At 35.2% G+C, this 18,746-nt stretch overlaps 1 protein-coding gene across 5 annotated transcripts in view; it reads left to right on the top strand.

The window, feature by feature from the left end:
* UNC13C (unc-13 homolog C) overlaps nt 1-18,746 on the top strand; it is a 246,277-nt gene that overhangs the window by 65,421 nt on the left and 162,110 nt on the right. The window contains exon 1 of one of the 5 annotated variants that reach the window (XM_062583735.1): nt 1,232-4,199. The exons of 3 other annotated variants lie outside the window; for them this stretch is intronic. In XM_062583735.1, coding sequence (XP_062439719.1) covers nt 1,235-4,199 — 2,965 coding nt within the window. In that variant the 5' untranslated portion in view covers nt 1,232-1,234. Of the gene's footprint in view, nt 1-1,231; nt 4,200-18,746 lie in introns of those variants that run through there. One more of the 5 variants, XM_062583734.1, reaches the window with a different exon arrangement.

Consider the following 18,746-nt stretch of genomic DNA (forward strand, 5'->3'; position numbering starts at 1 on the left):
GGGAGCTTTGAGATTGAGTTGAATGGTACTCTGTACAAAAGTATATCTATATGTCTATTTAAAATGTTTTTCTTGTTTTATGGAATAGATGCTTCTCTGTATCTCCTGGAATCTCTTCTTACTCTTTCCAGTAATCAAATTACCTTCCTATTCTAATGCCATCTCTTTTTGTTCTGAAACTTGAGAATCGCTTTTCCTGCCCCTCTGTGTACCTCTCCCCCACAGCACCCCACCACCACCACCACTTTCCATCTCATCTGTTTTGTGTAGACTTTCTTTTTTGGTGACAAAAATGTGATACTTAGCAACTTGAATGAGAACATTCCATCAGTCTTCATTCTGATTCTGTCCTTTTCCCAGTCTTTTTCTCATTCTTAATGAAGAGATACCTATAAGCTGTGCACGCATCAAGTCCTGGCTTAGCATGTGTAACATATATTAAAGACTGCAAGATAGTGTCTGTTTTTCAAACCACAGTCATATGTATAATTCAATCTCAAAATAGAATAGTACTTCATACATGTAATGCCAATTTGTTGCACAAAATCCTACCTTGCTCCAAAAAGTGAGCCAAGAGAGACCTTTCTATTTGTTGTCATACTAGCTAGGAAGGATTTGTTCAATTATTGTTTTTTACCATTGCTGTATATCATAAAGATATCTAAATGGAAGTGTTAATATTACTCTGAGAGAAAGCAGACAGCGTAAGTAGTAAATATCTCAAAGTCTGAGATCAAACTGGGCAATCTGTAAATAAATATAGCTTATTTTTTTATTTTTAAAATATTCGCCCAGGACTGCTTGCAGCTTCAGTTGTTCATGAAAAGCTGCATTCAGACAATTAAGGAAAATATAAATAGATGCTTAACAACTCTGTGTTTCCTTTGTAACCCAATTAAAATAATATCAGTATTATTGAACAAGAAGTTTGTTTGGCAGCCATAGTAACATCATTCCCTCCTTTTTAGACACTTCAAGAAACCATGTGCAGCAGTGTGAGATCTTACAACACATACAAAACACCTTCAGGATTTGGTTTCTAACAAGCAGATGTGTTTGTTGTTTTTTTTTTTTCCTTCCCTTTTTTTGCTCTCACGGGATACCAGAGCATCAATAGTTTACATGTCTTTACTTTCTGTTGATGAAATACTTGATGATCCTACTGGAGATAAAAAATATTTGTCTGGATCAAAAATTGTGTTTTATGGAAACAGGTTAATAAAAACTACACTTCATGATTTCTGCGCTTTTAAAGAGCCTGATCTCGTCTTACATACATAAGATTTGCAAAGGAATGTTTACAAAGAAACTGGGAAATAGTACAAAAAAGAAAGAGAGTTCTCAGAGCAAAAAGGAACAAGACTTATCCCAGATTGGGCAAACAAAGAATCCAAAATTTTCAAATACTTTGAAAAGCACTGTTAAAAAGATTGCCAAGTGTCCATCTGCTCGCAACTTATCAGCTGAAGAAGAGGAAAGTAATAGAGAATTTTCACTTTCTCCAACATTCAGTTACAGAGTTGCTATTGCCAATGGACTACAAAAGCCTATTTTTGTAACAAACAATAATAATGAGGATATAGTTCAAGATCTATCTTCAAATGATAGCTCATATTCTGAATCATTAAGTGAAGTAAAAAGTAACAGCAAGAAAAAGGAATATTTATCTCACACAATGCCTGTGAGACGCAACAGAAAGAGTTTAAGCAGCCTTGCACCATCTGATGGAAGCTCTGATGGAGAACGCACTTTACATACACTAAAGCTGGGAGCTTTACGAAAATTAAGGAAATGGAAGAAGAGTCAAGAGTGTGTCTCATCAGACTCAGAGCTGAGTACATGGAGAAAAACATGGGGCTTAAGAAGTAAGTCTTTAGACAGAACTGGTCGCCACCAGAAATCAAATACTCTCGAACCTAGCTTTAGTTCGACAGGTTGCATTAGTCAAACCCATGATGTTATGGAAATGATCTTTAAAGAGCTTCAGGGAATCAGTCAAATTGAAACAGAACTTTCTGAATTAAGAGGGCATGTAAATGCTCTGAAACAATCGATTGATGAAATTTCTAGTAGTGTAGAAGTTGTACAAAGTGAAATCGAACAATTGAGAACTGGATTTGTACAGTCCAGAAGAGAAACTAGAGATATACATGACTACATTAAGCAAATAGGCCATCCAGGAGACAAAGCAAGTCTTAGGTTTCTAAATGTGCCTGAAGAGAGATTTGAAAAAACTGAAAATACAGTTTACAAAATACTAATAGATAAAATGGGATTCTCAGAGGCACAAAGCATTATTAAGATTGAATTTGCTCAAAGACTGGGGCAACAAAGGGACTGTCCAAATGCAAAGCCAAGACCAATTCTTGTTTACTTTGAGTCATCACAACATAGAGATCTGATTTTAAAAAAGTCTTACAAACTTAAGGGAACTGGCATTGGAGTTTCCACAGATATGTTTTCCCATGACATGAAAGAGAAAAAAGAAAGAGGACTACCCTCCTCTCAGACATATGAGAGTATGGATATGAAGCTGTTAACTGTAGAGACAAAAACTAAAAAACATGATTGGGAATCACCTGACAGTGATAAGGAGATGGAATCAGATATAAATAAGAACAGTTATGCAAAGATATCTAAATCAGCACTTCAAATAAAAACAAGCACTACCAAGGGAAGTATCCAGTCATCAAATACTAGAGACTTTAATAGACCTGCTGACAGTAGCACTTTCTCAAACAGAAGAAAATATGATGATCAGTCACCAGAATACGACAATATGGAAAAGCAATCAAAGGCCTACTATTCAGACATGACCCCTCTGTGGCATTTGCAAAATGACTTTGCAACACCAAAACTTAGCCGTTCAGAGTCAGATTTCTCAAAATTGTGTCAGTCTTATTCTGATGATTTTTCAGAAAATCAGTGTTTTAGCAGAACAAATGGTAATTCACTGTTGTCTTCCTCAGATCGAGAACTTTGGCAGAGAAGGCAAGATGATTCTACCAACTGGTATGATAGCTCCCAGGAACAGACTTTTGCCCGAGATGTTCAAGAGCATCCAATGCAAAATGAAGTAGAGAACACAGAAACAGTTGATAGGGGATTAAGCAATGGAATAACATGTGTATCTGGAGATAGAAGCCGCTATAGCGGTTCCCAGCTTTCTTTACGTAATGATCTTTCACCATGGAAAGAATGGAATCAGTTGGAACAAGGGGCAGATTTGGGCGTAGACTCATCTATCCAAGAAGTTTTTGCATATGATATGAGCAGCCCTTCAGATCAACAGATGGATTTTGGAAAGTGCCAAAGTTCTGATCTCCAGTATGATACTGAGAGTTATGATTTTACCCTCAATGGTACTTCTCCATCGTGTCCTGGCCTTGACAGTGAATCACAAAGTCAGTGGACTGGTCAATATGACGATTATCAGGAAACAAATTCTAACTCACTTTATCAGAATCAAAACAGATTGCCTATGATGTACCGAAGTCAGAGTGAACTACCAAGTGATGACTCGGAAGAAGCACCTCCTAAATCTTGGCACAGCCGATTAAGCATAGATCTTTCTGATAAAACTTTCAGTTTTCCTAAATTTGGATCTACACTTCAGCGTGCTAAGTCAGCATTAGAAGTAGTCTGGAATAAAAGCACACAAAGTTTAAGTGGGTATGAAGACAGTGGGTCTTCTTTCATGGGAAGGTTTAGGACTTTATCTCAGTCTACTGCAAATGAATCGAGCACAACGCTCGATTCTGATGTTTACACTGAGCCTTATTACTATAAAGCGGAGGATGAGGAAGACTTAGTTGAACCAGCTGGTGAGAATGAAACAGATTATGTAGAAGTAATGGAACAAGTCCTTGCTAAGCTAGAAAACAGAACTAATACTAGTGAAACAAGTGAGCAGATCCAAGAATATGAACTGGAACAACCTTCGTATGAAACTCCTTATGGAACACTACAAGAGGTGGAATATGACAGACAATTTGACAGTGTGGTCAGTGAAGTGATACTGGAAGTCGAAGGTGACATGGCTGCTGACATAGAAATAAAAGAAGATGAAAATCAGAATGTCCCAGAGATGCCTACTGAAACTCCAAAGAAAAAAAGAATACGACCATCATTTAAGGAAGCTGCTTTAAAAGCATACAAAAAGCAAATGAGTGAGTTGGAAGAGAAGATCCTTGCTGGAGGTAATAATGTTTTAATTTTATCTTTTAAACAAAATACTGTTGTTACTAACATTGGTCATTAATTTCTGTATGGTATCCAGTTCTGCTTCCATTGAATTTGGTGATATCTGATTTTACTGTCGCAGTGAAATTGTTGTCTTGAGAAGTCAGAAAGCTAAAACTTTACACCAAGTCTGTTTTGGAAAGATTTTTAGTACGTCAAACAAATGTTTATAAGCAATTGTATGACTTCAAATTGAAGGTACTTTAAGTCTTTTACGGTTTAAATTTTAAATTCTTGTTAAAGGAACTAGACAGTAGACTATTCTTAGAGTTGTCATGTAGCTTTATAAGTGTATTCAGATATCACAGGAGCAGTCCAGAGGGTTCAGATGCTGTAGTATTTCCTTTAACTCTTTTATAGACATGGCTGGTTTTATATTCCTCCTGATGAGCAGTGGTCTGCAACTTATAATTTGCTCTGTAATTTTGATGAGTATGCAAGTCTAAATTGATCTGAATTCTCATATTCAGATCAGTACTGATATAAGCCCTCAGATAAGATGTTTCTCGGAAAAGAAAAAAAAAAGGAAAGAAGAGGTGTAAATAGTAGCATCCCTGTATAAAGAAAAAAAAAAGAAAGGGGGGAGGGAAGTAAAGTTTTTAGAGAAGTTTTCTTCCACAATCCTTATAATCTATTCTAAGAGACTCCAGAGCAGATAACTGCTAAATATATATAATTTTAATACCTCTTGTGATAAACGAAGACAATGATTTTCAAGAGCAACCTATATTTGAAATGTTGACATTATTGCATTGCAAGTGTATTTAATGGGTAGCTCATAGTTAGCCCAAATAGCCAGAGGGTAATTGTCACCTTGACTGAATCTTTGCTTTCTTTGCCTGTCTTGCAAAAATAATAATCAGAGATGTTAATTTAAAGATGAAGAATTGCACAAGAATTGTCCATTAGCCAAAGAGTGTATTTAGTAGTAATTAGTATCTCAGGCTTTGGATGCTATTTCTTTTGTATTGGGTAACCACTTTTATAATGGACATTCAGTCAAATTGGAAGTGTTGAATCAACTGCAGAAAGTGTTGCATAAACTGAAAGTGTTACGTAATAAATATTAAAAATATTGCTGATATGAAAGTATTTTTAGACTGAAATAATGATACTAAATTATAGATTTGCATTTTGCAGATATGTTTCTTCAGAACTTTGACACGAGATGGTGTACTTTCTAAGAATCAGCTAGCAATAGTATTTTCATTACTTTTTCCATTGTTAATCACTTTGAGGTGTGTGTTGGGGGAGTCCAGTCATTATATCTAGTCATCTTTGCACAATAGGAACGTAAAAGACATGGAGAGGTAATTTAAGAAGGCATGTGTTGAAGATACAAGACAGTGAAATCATATTGCTGCTGGTATATTGGCTGCGCCTTAGTGTGTGTTTCTGCTTAACATGAGTTGTTGTTAGAAAATGAGAAGTTACTTTCGATACTACATCTCATGTGATCAGTGATATGAATTACAGAAAGTATTTTTGTGCTTCCTTTAATCCATCAGGTGAAAAATGTCTACTTCAGTCTCTTAAAGTCTTCTGAAGTCTTATTTTTGTGAATTATAAAGTCCTTCTTGTAGTATATTTGCAGAGAGTTTAACCAGCCTGGAAGTCCAATATATGAAAAAATGTAATTAGATGAAGATTGTGAGTTATAGAGTATCTGCACAGTTATAGAATGTCATATTAAGGCTTCTATTTTCCTTTTCCCTGAAATAAACAGAGAAGGGAGTACAGTAAGAGATTAAAGGGAATTTACAGACCAGCTCCTGTAACAGTTGTACTTCTCAGATTACCCTTATCCTGTAAACAGAGTGCATTGACATTTGAGTAGTGCTTTCTCTCCACACTTTCCATTTTCTGCACCCATAGGGAGTATCTATGTTCCTCTCAGTGATTCTTGCCTCAGCAGTTAGCAACTGATTTGTTAAAAATGGAATTTCAGGTCCTGTAGAATACATGGCAATACTCATTGTCAGGACTGTCTTTCATGCTTTATGTCTAATGGATGCGTGTGGTATTTTACTTGACTTTCTGCATTTGTAGAATACCTAAGAATTCATCAAAGTTTAAAACTTTCAGAATATATTTAATAGTTGGAGAGCCATACCAAAAGAATACATCACCTGAACACTTCTGCTGAGTGATATGTTATTCTTTTTTGAATTAACTTTTAGTGAGCACGATGACTGGTATCAGAGAGAGTATTCACTGATAAGGAAATCCGTTTTTAGAACACTTTGTGTGCAGCAGCCTTTGAAGAAGGATGTCTTTTTAATGTCACCTTTTCCTCAAAGAGAAAACACATTCAACTGCCATATATCATTTGAATTACACAGCAATTTTGATTGTATTTACAGTAAGTATAAGAAGTAACATATTGCAAATTAATGCTTTAGTTCTACAAAATGTGCAAACTACAGTTTGTAGCCTGTCAGTTCTCAAACCTTCCCTCCCCATTCTTTTCACATGAGGCCTCATGCTTATGTAGAGAATACTTACTTAAATGAATCATTTAAGCAAATAATAGTTTGGAGTATTACACTTCACTTTTAACACTTTCAGGAGCAGTAATACCTTTAAAGAAAAGTGACTAATCGCTGATTTGGCATTTACATTACTTTTATGAATGGTTTTCCGACTCTTACTTCCATAATTGATTCATAGTCAACTTCTGTTTTTTTATTTGTGGGTGGAAAAGTGCTGATTGCAGATCAAGTTCCTGGAATTAATCTTCAATATAATATCCAAAGCATAACTCGTTGTTTAATGAATTGTTTTGTCTGTCCGTGAAGGCAAGGATTGGTAGCCAACAACCTGACCAACACAAGATGTGGCTGAATAGTACAAAAGTAGTATTTCTGCAGTCCAGGACAAAAGAAAGGTTTAGCTGAATGTTCTTATTTTCATTTTAGTAACACATGAGGTAATGTCATTGAAACTTTGGTACATAAATAATGTATCAGTGCACAACACTCCCATTGGATAGTCCTATTTTCTCTCTAGCTGGAGACAAAAAAGTATATTATGGGCTGATTGCTTGTGTATTATTTGTTACAACATGGTTCTGGAGACACACTGGAGTGAAAGTAATAGGATATATGAATGAGAGGAGATGGAAGTAGTACATAAGTTATCCCTAAAGTTTTGTAGGGACATGGTGATGATGCCATAAAATTCCTGGGCATGTATATTAATGGAAAGATTCACTTTTTAGGAAAATACCAGAGAACTACTACTTAGTGTACAAAGAAACAAAACACTATAATCAAGAAATTTTTTTCCCTTTTATTTTTTGTTCCAGAGCTCATTTGTTACTTTCTCTCTTTCTAGCTTTTTTTTTTTCTCTCAAGTGGCTTCTTTCATTCCCTCCCAAACTTGCTCTGCTTTTCTTTTACAGCTGCCTTAGAGTAAACATCATTCTGTCTTTTGATAAAGCCATCACTCTGGATAAGCTGTCAGAGGTGCATGAGCTCTGGAGTCACTTTTAATGATACCAGAGACTTCCCTGTGTGAATGGTAGTTTAGAAGCAAAACTTTCTTGATCTAGGTGATGAAGATCTTGCTGATCATTTGTGACCAATCAGATTTTAAAAACTCACAAAAACAATAAACAAACAAATGTTTTGGTCTGGAGTTTCTGGCATGGAATAAGCTGTGCATTGTTTATGGAGTCAAGATGGGTGAACTTGTCTTATGCTATACCTAGGTACAGTGTACATATAAACTGTACATATGCACAGTGACAAGTCAGATTACAAGGTCCAAGGATGGAAATTGCATCTTTAATAGTGGATGGAAGTTACTATACTCAGTTATTTTATAGGAAGGGATTTGTCATTATGATTATTAGTGTCTGAAGAACAGAACGTGGAGAGATTAGTATTCTATACAGCCCTATTTTAAGCGTGTGAAGGAGAAAATGTGATGCTAACATTTGAAATTGGTGACTGTACACTAGTAATGCATTGCTGTGCTTCTATTGCAGTGCAGTTGTTTGGTTCCAGCTTAAGAAAACGTGAGAATAAGTGTATTCATTGAATCATAGAATCAGTAAGGTTGGAAGGGACCTCTGGAGACAATCCAGTCCAAACTCCCTGCTCAGCAGGGTTACCTAGAGCGTGTTAGATAGGGTTGCATCAGGCGGGCCTTGAAGATCTCCAGAGAAGGAGACTCCACAACCTCTCTGGGCAACCTGTGCCAGGGCTCCGTCACTCTCACAGGGAAGAAATTTCCCCTCACGTTCAGGCAGAACTTCCTGTGCTTCAATTTCTGCCCATTGCCTCTTGTCCTGTCGCATGGGACAACTGAAAAGAGCTTGTCCCTGTCCCCTTGACACTCTCCCTTCAGGTACTTGTAGACATTGATAAGATCCCCCCTCAGTCTTCTCTTCCCCAGGCTGAAGAGGCCCAGCTCTCGCAGCTGTTCCTCATAGGGCAGATGCTCCAGCCCTCTGATCATCTTTGTAGCCCTGTGCTGGACTCTCTCCAGTAGCTCCATATGTCTCTCTTGTACTGAGGAGCCTAGAACTGGACACAGCACTCGAGATGAGGCCTCCCCAGGGCTGAGTAGAGGGGCAGGATCACCTCCCTTGACCTACTGGCAACAGTCTTCCCAATGCACCCCAGGAGACCATTGACTTTCTTGGCCACAAGGACACATTGCTGGCTCATGGTCAACTTGTCATCCTTATGTGTATTCCAAACTTTGCCTAATCAAACTAATTATGCCATTTTCAAGACTAGTATATATTTTCTATATTTTCTAGCCTTTTTATAATAACTGTTTGTTAGAACTTGTATGACTTGGGCATATTTTCCAAAATAGCCTTGTTTTTTAGAAAATAATCTAGCCTTGTCTAGTAGCACTCAGATTTAAATTTCTTTTATGCCTTTCCTCTATCATGCTTATTTTTAATGCATTTTTTTAGGTACATGTAGTTCATAGTTACTAACAACCATAGCAAAGTTTTGCTATATGAATATATATCTTGGATTTGGACTTGAAATATATGTGTATATATACACACACAAGATAACATTTATCCTGGTACACTTGAATGGCTATATTTTATATATATATATATATATATATATAGTATATATCCATTATATATATGTGTGTGTGTGTAAATATATATATAGAGAGAAAGAGAGAGTGTGTATGTGTGTATATATACACACAAACAAGCACACACACAGTATATATCCATTATATTGTATAGCCATTCAAGCGTACCAGGATAAATAAGTGTTATCTGAAGTATTGCAACTACGTATTGGTTGGTGGTGACTGAAATGGATAAATGATAAGGCTATTAAAAGGTGAATTGGTTTTTAAGGTTGACGAGGTTTCCTGCATTCAAACTATATCAGCAGGGTTAAGAAGTGAGCTGTGAGTAAGGAGCACTTTTTTTACTAAGAGAAATGAAAGGTAGGTGTTTATCCCATCTTATTTCTTAGTTGATTGAAGTAAATGCCTATATTAACTGATTAAAATGTTGTTAATCACGTGGGTTTTTTCCTTACAAATATAGTTGCTTCTTAGGCTGCTGGTGCCAAATGGAGAAGGAAAGGATACCTTTTCAGAAGGCAGCATTTTTGTTAGGTATATAAAATACTACAGCAGTTAATGAAAATAGGAGATACCTGTTTGCATGTATTAGACCGAGCTGAGATAGGAAAGGTGTTAATTCCTTGGTTGACCAGCAACAACAGCTAGGGCCAGTGAATCCTATTCATAAGTCAGTGCAAAAAAATCAATAAAGATGTTTTCCCCCTCATTAATGAGTCTACTATTACCATAAGAAAAGCAGTATTTAGTTTGGAGTCTTGTGAGAATTGTCAAACTTCATAGAGCCCAGTACTGCTGGTTACAACCTTCTTCAAGTATTTTGCTGCTAAAAAAAATAAATACAAACTTAATTTTATGCTAATACTGTTTTTGAATAATACTTTTTTTTCATTATTGAATGCTTAGATGTAATTAAATCCAAGAAAGGTGTCCTGAGCTAATATGGTTTTAAGATAATGTATTTTTGACATACCTTGCAAGGCTTTAGGTGTGCTTTACTGTAAACAGGCTCACCAGAAGCTCCTTGGGAACACTTAAAGAAAAGACATGGCTACACTTTAAGTTAGCCTTGAGGTTAGTATTATATTGTGCAAAATACTGATATTTGTATATTTTTAAAAAGTTCTCACTGAGATGCTTTTTCTTCACTGAGTCTAATGACATTTTTCATCTCTCTAATTTCAGGCATAGTCTAAGTCAAAACAATAATTAAATGAATTGAGTAAACTGCAAGTAGTCTTTGTGACACTCTGAAAGAATAGTCCAGTCAGAAGTCCTTTCTGTTAATAAAAGTTAACAACAATATCAAGCCACAAAACTGATTCTCTTTTGTCTCAAAATTTGAAAACAAAATGTTCACTGAATCAAGATTTTGCTGGTTTTGCTTGTAATCTGCTATATACCTAATGGGTTTTTGCTTAGGGTAATGAAAGACTTCCTTAATGTAAGGACTGATAGTGTATGTAGTGTCTAATATAGCTGATGGGCAATATTTATTAATTAATCTAAAATAGGAGTCATAAAGAACTCAGTTTGGGCATGTAATACTTTCAATAGAAATTGGTTAGTCTGTCATTGTTCTCTTCATATGTAAATAATAGGGATAAGCAGGTAGCTTACAAGTTTTTTTCAGCATGAATCCTCTTCCATATTTACATCAGGAGACAATAGTGACAATAGAACAGATGTACAGTCGTAAACATTCTGAGTAGGAAATGAATACCTTGTTTTATGGTTGAATAGATGTTTGATGCTAAGGAACCAGGATCTACTACATATTAAGATTTTTTTTTTAATACTTTATTGGGGGTGACAACAAAGTACGGAATTTACTAATCCATATTTACCAACTGTCTTTTTCCTTTCTTCATGTTGGTGCCAGCCTTTTTGGTCAGATGAACAAGATATCTTTAGACATCTTTAACTTCACTTTTGGGGGGGCAAGAGGCTGAAGTATGAGAAACAGAATAAATTCTCAGGAGTTAGGTTTAGTTCAGTTGGTTAGTGCATGGTGCTAATAATGCCAGGGTCATGGGTTCAATCCCCATATGGGTCACTTCCTTGAGGGTTGGACTAAAATGATCTCCAGAGGTCCCTTCCAACCTTACCGATTCTATGATGTGGTTAGAAGTTGATAAATTTATTTTTTTCCTATACTTAACCTGCTTAGGTGAAATTGTAGAAAAACCTTTTTGTTTGGTTTTTGCTAGATGCATTCTGTGGAAATATTCCAGTGGTATCACAGAAAGTAAAATACTGTATTCTAGGATTCTTTTTTTACCACTGGTTTCACTGTAGAGTCTGACATAAGTCTTATATCCCAGCTTCCCATCTGCCCTTTTATGTGGAAATGGGAGATTAGAGATTTAAGACAAGGGCTGTCCATTCCGTTTGAGATGAACAGAATTGCAGCTGCTTTGGAAGAATTGTGTGAGGAGGTTTAACTGGTTAATGATAAAGATGATGCAGCCATTTTTGTCTGTGAAGAAAGATCAAGTAGTTATTCAACACTTACTCTAAAGTTAGGATGTGGTGGAAGAATGAGCTGCATCAGATGCTTACTGGTACTATGTATTTAGTCAATAAAAAGAGGGCTCAAGAAAGAAAAATTGCACTGAAAGTAGTGATCATCATCTTGAACTATTTTCATTCAAATAAAACAAACCACTTACAAGAAATTAGGATTTTTTTCCTAAAGTCTATTTAAAACAAAAAATAAGCATTTAAAGTTCTAGAAACTTTAAATGAAAGAATCTTTAAAAAGCTGTTTGATATCTCTTAGGTAAGGTAATAGTATTCTTATGGCTGATAGTATTTTTTTTTTTTTAATAGTTATCAGAATACTTATCAGAAAATCTTAAACTCTTTGCATTCCTTTGAAAAAGGATAATGAGCAAATAAGTTGAGGATCAACAGGGCAAAAGAACACAATAGCCCTTTACCGCATAAGTGCACATTATTATGTCAGAAAAATTTGTGTTCCTCTTACACTTTCATGACTTAGTCTGAGAATCCAAAGAAATTCTGTTTATACCAGACAGTCTTTTGCTGGAATATTTGCATCTGTCCTTTTATTGACAAAAAAAAAAAATCCTTAATCAGTATGATTTAACATAAATCATACTTTTTTTTTTTTTTTAAAAAAAAAAAACCCTTCTGTTTAGAGGAAAATCTTCCATTTGTTTCTGCTGCCCTAATCCTGACAAGAGTAGAAAACTATCTAACACTATTTTTTCCAATTTTAGAATTAATGTTGATTAAGTATTCATGAAATTTGCCTGCCCTTTTTGTGTGTAAACAGAATTAAAAAATTTACTAGGGCTTAGAGAAAACCTGGGCATGAATATTGGTTCCAAGGACTTATTTATAAACTGCATTGATTCTGCTCTGCAAAGAGCACAAATTAATATATTACCCTCAAGATAAAAAAGTTTCTACTTTTAAGACTAAAACAATCTTTTTCTTTAGATAGCTGTATTTTGGAGGCCAGAAACATAGCATCATTTTATAAAGCAATTTCAGGATAAAAGGAATCTTGTTAAACCAACTGGCTGAATAAAGACGCAAACATACATCTTGAAAAATGTAGTGACATGGAAAACGTGTGTTCATAAACATGCTCAAATCTTTCTAGTCTATTGGAGAAGCACAACATTACAATCTGGTGTTAAGCTGAAGAGATTCTGTTTTGGTACCCAGGCATAATTCTGACTACTTTCATGGAACAGGTGCCAAACGTTCTCTTTATGCACATTTTCCAGGGGATCAGTGGAGCATCTATGCAGTTTGCCTGGATGCTTAAATAGAAGCATGTAGGTGTGAGGTCTCCAGTTCCTAATGATTAAAAAAAAAAAAAAAAAAATTGTTGGAATCATGTCAACCATGGGGTTTGCCTCCCTCATCTGTAGAGAATATTATGATAACTTGCAGGATCAGAAGTTCTGTTAAGAACAGAATTGATATATTAAAAATTGTAGTAATGAACAAACGTACAGACACTTGCACTTTCATATCGTCTAGTAGATAGCATTTTTGTGAGAGGCTTTTTTTCTGCACTTGCTCATGTTTAATTTTGCTAATTTTCAGATAAGATCATTTATAAAGAGGGTTTTTCAGGTAGTCCATGTTTTCTAATAGTGTTGGTCACAGAGCTGTTTACAAATGTCACTAATGCTCTGTTAAGGTATATAATATATAATAAAATACAGATCAGCTAGAAAAAAGATGAAAAACACTGTTGAAAACAGAAAAGACTGTAACCTATTTCTCTAGCAAGTAGCTACTGACTGATGTGCTAGTAGTTTCTCTGGAGCTGACCAGTAAAACAGATTAAATTTCTTTATGTAACACTGGGATGTCAGAGATGTGATGGGGGAGCTCATTTTGACTCTGATGTTATTTTTCCCTTTGAGAACCATTCTTTCCTGGTTGCAAAGGCCAAGCAGCAGCATGTGATTTTGCCAGTGATATTACAGGTCTGCAAGCTGTGTATAGCTCCAGGTACCAGGTGCATAATTGCTGCTTCGCCAAAGGAAATCTTGTCCATCAGCTGCACATCAACCAAGAACGAAGAAGGAAAGACAGAGATGATCACGCTTTTGTGCCCTTGTTGCTCCACCCCCTTTTCCTAGTGAAAACATGATCATAACTTAGTGTTACCACGTTTCTGCAGACTACAGGTCATAACACTGTTTCCTCTTTAACAGTTTGGCATCTCTACTTTTTTCTTAAGATATTTTTCTTTTGTCTTCTGCAGCTTTAGATTGCATAGCATTTTGTTAGACTACAAAGAAAAAGGAGATTTCAAGATGAAAGAGTTATTTGTAAAATGATCCAGTAATAACAACTTTTCCCACCTCATCAAACCTATCCTGTAATCACTGGAATAAGTCCTTTTACATCTTGAACTTACTAGTAGAAGTAAAAATAAATCAGGAGAGAAGAATGTACAGAAAATAGGTAAAAGCTAAAGCAGTCCTTAACCTTGACCCACTGGTCCCTGTGTCCTCTTTAGACAAATAGGATAGAACTGATGCTTCTCCACAACAGTAAGGTAGAGAAGATACTGTACAAATAAAGCAATGGGGTGTAGTTTGGGAACTTTGGGAGCTGGAGGAGAAGAAAGGTGATTGTCTTTCGTTTGTTTTCTTTTCCTCTATCAAGAAAATATGTTCTTCGGTTTTTGTCGAAGTCCTTTGCTGGGTGAAAAACTACCTGTATATGATTGATTCTAAAAAATGAAGAGGGATTTTAATACAGTGATCATGGAAATCAGAGGGATTAGCGTATGTCCTGTGAGATAGGAAAAGCACAGTGGAACTGTAAGCATGCCTGCATTCTACTGCACCAGTCTGTGGCTTTTTATATCAGTCCATATCTTTAATGATTATGCTTAATTATTCCAACTTAGTACTTTCAAGCAGAGCTCAAACAAATAGCATTTAATTTGATTTTTGTCTGTGATGCAAAAGCTAACAGTAAGGGATGGGGGAGTTGTGTTCTGTTAAGAAAGTCTAGTGGAATCATCTTGCTGAGGCCTTTTTTAACTGCTTGAGTTTTTTTAAAAAAAGTTGCATGATAAAATATGCAGAGCTTTATAATGTTTTTTACATTAGTGGTACTTAGATATTTTGTATTTGTGAGTATATGTTCTTACATTTTGTAATATCTAATTTGTGTGAAAGAGCAGTTACATTATTAAAAATCAGTATAATTTTCTTATACTTACAGCAAGATTGGACAGTGTTTGGTTTTACATTGACAAAGGTTCTCAGAAGCACAGTGCAAGTAAAAGCGTGTATATTGAGAATAATAGGAAATCACTAATTTTTTTGAAGATTCAGTGTAGTAATAAGTTTTATCTGCCGGACAAATGCCACATAATGCTAGAGGCAGGAACTTTTATAGCTCCCTTTCTTGTTCTTTATAAATATTTGGAGAAGCAGTTCTTAAATATTCAAGGCTACTGTCTTTAGTTGCCTCTTCCTCTTTCAGTTCTTTCATCATCAGTGATTTCCTACAATTGTATTTGAAGTGGTGGCTGTATTCGGTTCAAGTCTTTCACTGTGCCTGATCGTGTTAGCTGAATCAAATGCTTATCTCTTATTGTGAGACCATTTTTTTGCTTGGCTATAACTATATAGACATATAGATGTATTTGTCTTGCAGTTTTCTAAGATCTGTCAAATGATCAGATGATTCTAATGATAACGATAGTATTTGCAATCATTAGTTCAGTTGTTAGTATTGATTGTTAGTATTGTTTGCATTTGTTTTCAATTGTCTCATTTTTCTGGAATATTTTTTATCTATGAGTTATTTTATTTTACAAAGCTTTCCCAGTCAGCTTAAATCCTGTAATGCTGTAATAAAGGGACTACTGACTGATTTTCACAGATTTGTATATTTTGGCTTTAATTTGCCCGTATGATGTTTCTCTTAAGTGTCATTGCCTGTCTGTTTCTGGAGGTAGGATACTGGGCTAGTCAAAGGCTAGTTTAGTTTGACCCACTTTCTGTTATTTAATTCATCTTCAGAGGCTGATAGAGGTCAGAGGAAAAAAATGAATTGTAAGAGACTTTCAGAGGAAGAGAAAATAGTTGATACTCTGTGATCTGCTTTTCTTTTGCATCATTTCCTTCAGTTAAATTATTCTAGTCCTTTTTTTCAAAACAGCTTTCATTTTGTTGGTACTATGACCTGATTTTCTAGTGTTCCATACTTTGTCTTTTAGTAGCTTGGAAAGGGATTCTGTCCTCAGCACTCATAATGAACTGATTTGTCTCCTTTTCTCACCACCTCAAATTTCTGTAGTTATTTTCATTACATGTCTTCTGTTGTATGTAGTGAAAGACTAAGTCACATTTTAATGATCTGTTGCATGCTGTATTGTAGAATACAATAGAATACATGCATATTGTAGAAAGTTAGACTTCCTACATTTTTTCTAATAAAGAATTGAGAAATTTTCGTAAATTCCCTACTTAAACAGATTTCACATTTTCAAGCAATTCTAAAACAACTATAATAATGTAGCTATTTTCTGGTTTAACCTGTGATTTCTTTCCTGTTTATTATGTAGCTAATTCTGATAGATCTTCAGCTGTTTTTTTTTAAGTGGATTTTTTTGCTTGTTTGTTTTAACTTTTATACAGTTCAGTGACTCAACTTCTTAAGCTTTCCTTTGTAGCCTTTAAATTATTGATGACATGATGATAACAGCAAAGATATGAACAAATGCTCTTCAGCTCTGAACAGCAGTCTTTTTTAAAAACTGCTGTAAATGCTTTCAATTTTTTGTGAATGTGCATGCTCATCAGTAGAGTGTCCCACATCAGTGACAGAATTGCTGTTTTTAATAGAACTTCTGACCTCATTTATCAACCAGTAACTTCCATGTAGGACAGCAGAACTGCAAGGCTGTAATAAGAGCCAGTGTTTCTCTTTAGAATCTTCTTATCTTAACAAGCACAGTTTGTTTTCATATTCTAAGCAGAAAGAAATACAAATACAGTTTTTACCTTTAAACTGAATGAACAGAAGATAGAATTCTTGAGAGAACAAATAAGCCACTTCTATCAAATCTCTGTAGTACAGAATCTCAATTCAAATTTTATCGGTTCAGAAACATGTATACGATTTCATTTCCTACAACCTAGTCCTAGTAGCTTCTGGTTTATCATTATCTGATGTTTAATGTCTGTTATATTAAGCATTTTTACTGAGTGGTGCTAGACAGTTGAAAAGGTGTCAAAGGTTAATGTAAAAACATTCATTAAAAGAATCCTGCTGTTCTGTTACAACTGGTGTTAAACTGTTACCATCTTGCAGAAAAACAAAAAAATGTTATTCATCACAAAGAGAAAGATACTACATTTTTATAAGGATCTCACTAATGCTTGGTAAAAAGGGAAATTTAAATGGCAGCTACTTTAATGGAGTACAATACTTAAGGATCAGAAAAACAAACTGTTGAACTTACGCATCTTCTAAGCATATGCTGTTGATTCCCTAAGTTGAACTCAGTTTTACATGTAAAACCTTTTAGCATATAAAAAGTATGGATTTTGTAGCACATAGCTTTCATTAATAATAATAATAATCTGAACATACAGAAACAATACTGACATTTCATTTTGGCAGTCAATTCATAGTAATGTGCAAGTGTTTCAGTTGTTGTTAAATTTTAATATTTGAATATCTTGCTGATCGCAGTGAGAGCCAGACATGACCTGTAATTCATTATACAATGAATTACATAAGCATATAAGGTATAAGTGTACTATTTTTCAGTGGTAAATTCATAGCAAATAAATGGATACCAAATCATTCAATATTATAATAACACTTAATTCTTTTAGAGCGATATATTGGCTGCTAGATACTGCTTTTAGCTGAAGTGTTCTAAAACTGAAGTTAGCTCTACCTGGATCAGAAGAGATGCTCAGGATTTGTGTGAAGCAGGGCTTGTAGAAGTTGAGTAGTTTGCTTAAAAGTATGAAGAAAGGCTAAATGTTGAAGTTAGGCATGAGAAGCTTCCATACCCATATGCACAAGATTTCATTATTAAAGGAAAAAGAAGGGTGAGGAAGTTCCAGAAGTTTTTATTATTCATTCTGTTGGAGAAATCTGAATAAAAGGATATGTTACAACTCTGGTTAGGAATAAAGCTGATTTTTAGTAGCAGGCGAAATGTGCTACGTGCTACTTTGAGATTCATCTTGTTTCCATTTGAGTGCATATTCAGAAAAAAAAAGAAAGAAAATGTCACAAGGTACTGTGAGAAGTATGCCCAACTTTCATGTGCTATTCTGATGTATAGTACGATTAAATTCAATTGTCAGTATTTGGGGAGCACATTTAGAAGTGATTAAGTCTCATTTTTCGGTATCCTGGTACCATGTTACACTTTCTGTATTTGGTATACAGCACTCTCAACTTTGTTCAAGAGATGTAACTCTTCAGCTTTATTTCTGCCAGAATTATTGAAAGGTCTCAAGTCCAGTTTGAGACTCCTAAAGATCTGCTGATTCACGCCCTGTTTTCTATGCTGAATGTGAACTTTTGTAGAGGCATGGGCCTACTAGAATAATTTCTCCATTCTTAATAGGGCTACTCAGATACATTAAAGTTTCCATGGAATGATTTGCTTAATGTCACTAAGAATTGCCATAGGTGAAGTCTATGGCGGTCATCAACTGTCTGATTTGCAAGGCTTTCCTTTTTCTTCCTGTTATCTTCTGCCTTATTCTGCTGAAACAGAAATCTTACTGACAGAGATTTTAACAACCTGCAGAGTTTTCTCACCTGCTGGGAGAATCCGTCTAGTGCCATCACGTAAAGCAGTAATGCAAAGAGTTAGCATGTGGTTTAAGGCAGGTAAGGCAAAATTAAGATTGCACAGACAACCTTAATGCCAGGCATGTTTG

The sequence above is a fragment of the Rhea pennata genome, chromosome 10 (genome assembly GCF_028389875.1).
Source record: "Rhea pennata isolate bPtePen1 chromosome 10, bPtePen1.pri, whole genome shotgun sequence".
Taxonomy (NCBI): domain Eukaryota; kingdom Metazoa; phylum Chordata; class Aves; order Rheiformes; family Rheidae; genus Rhea; species Rhea pennata.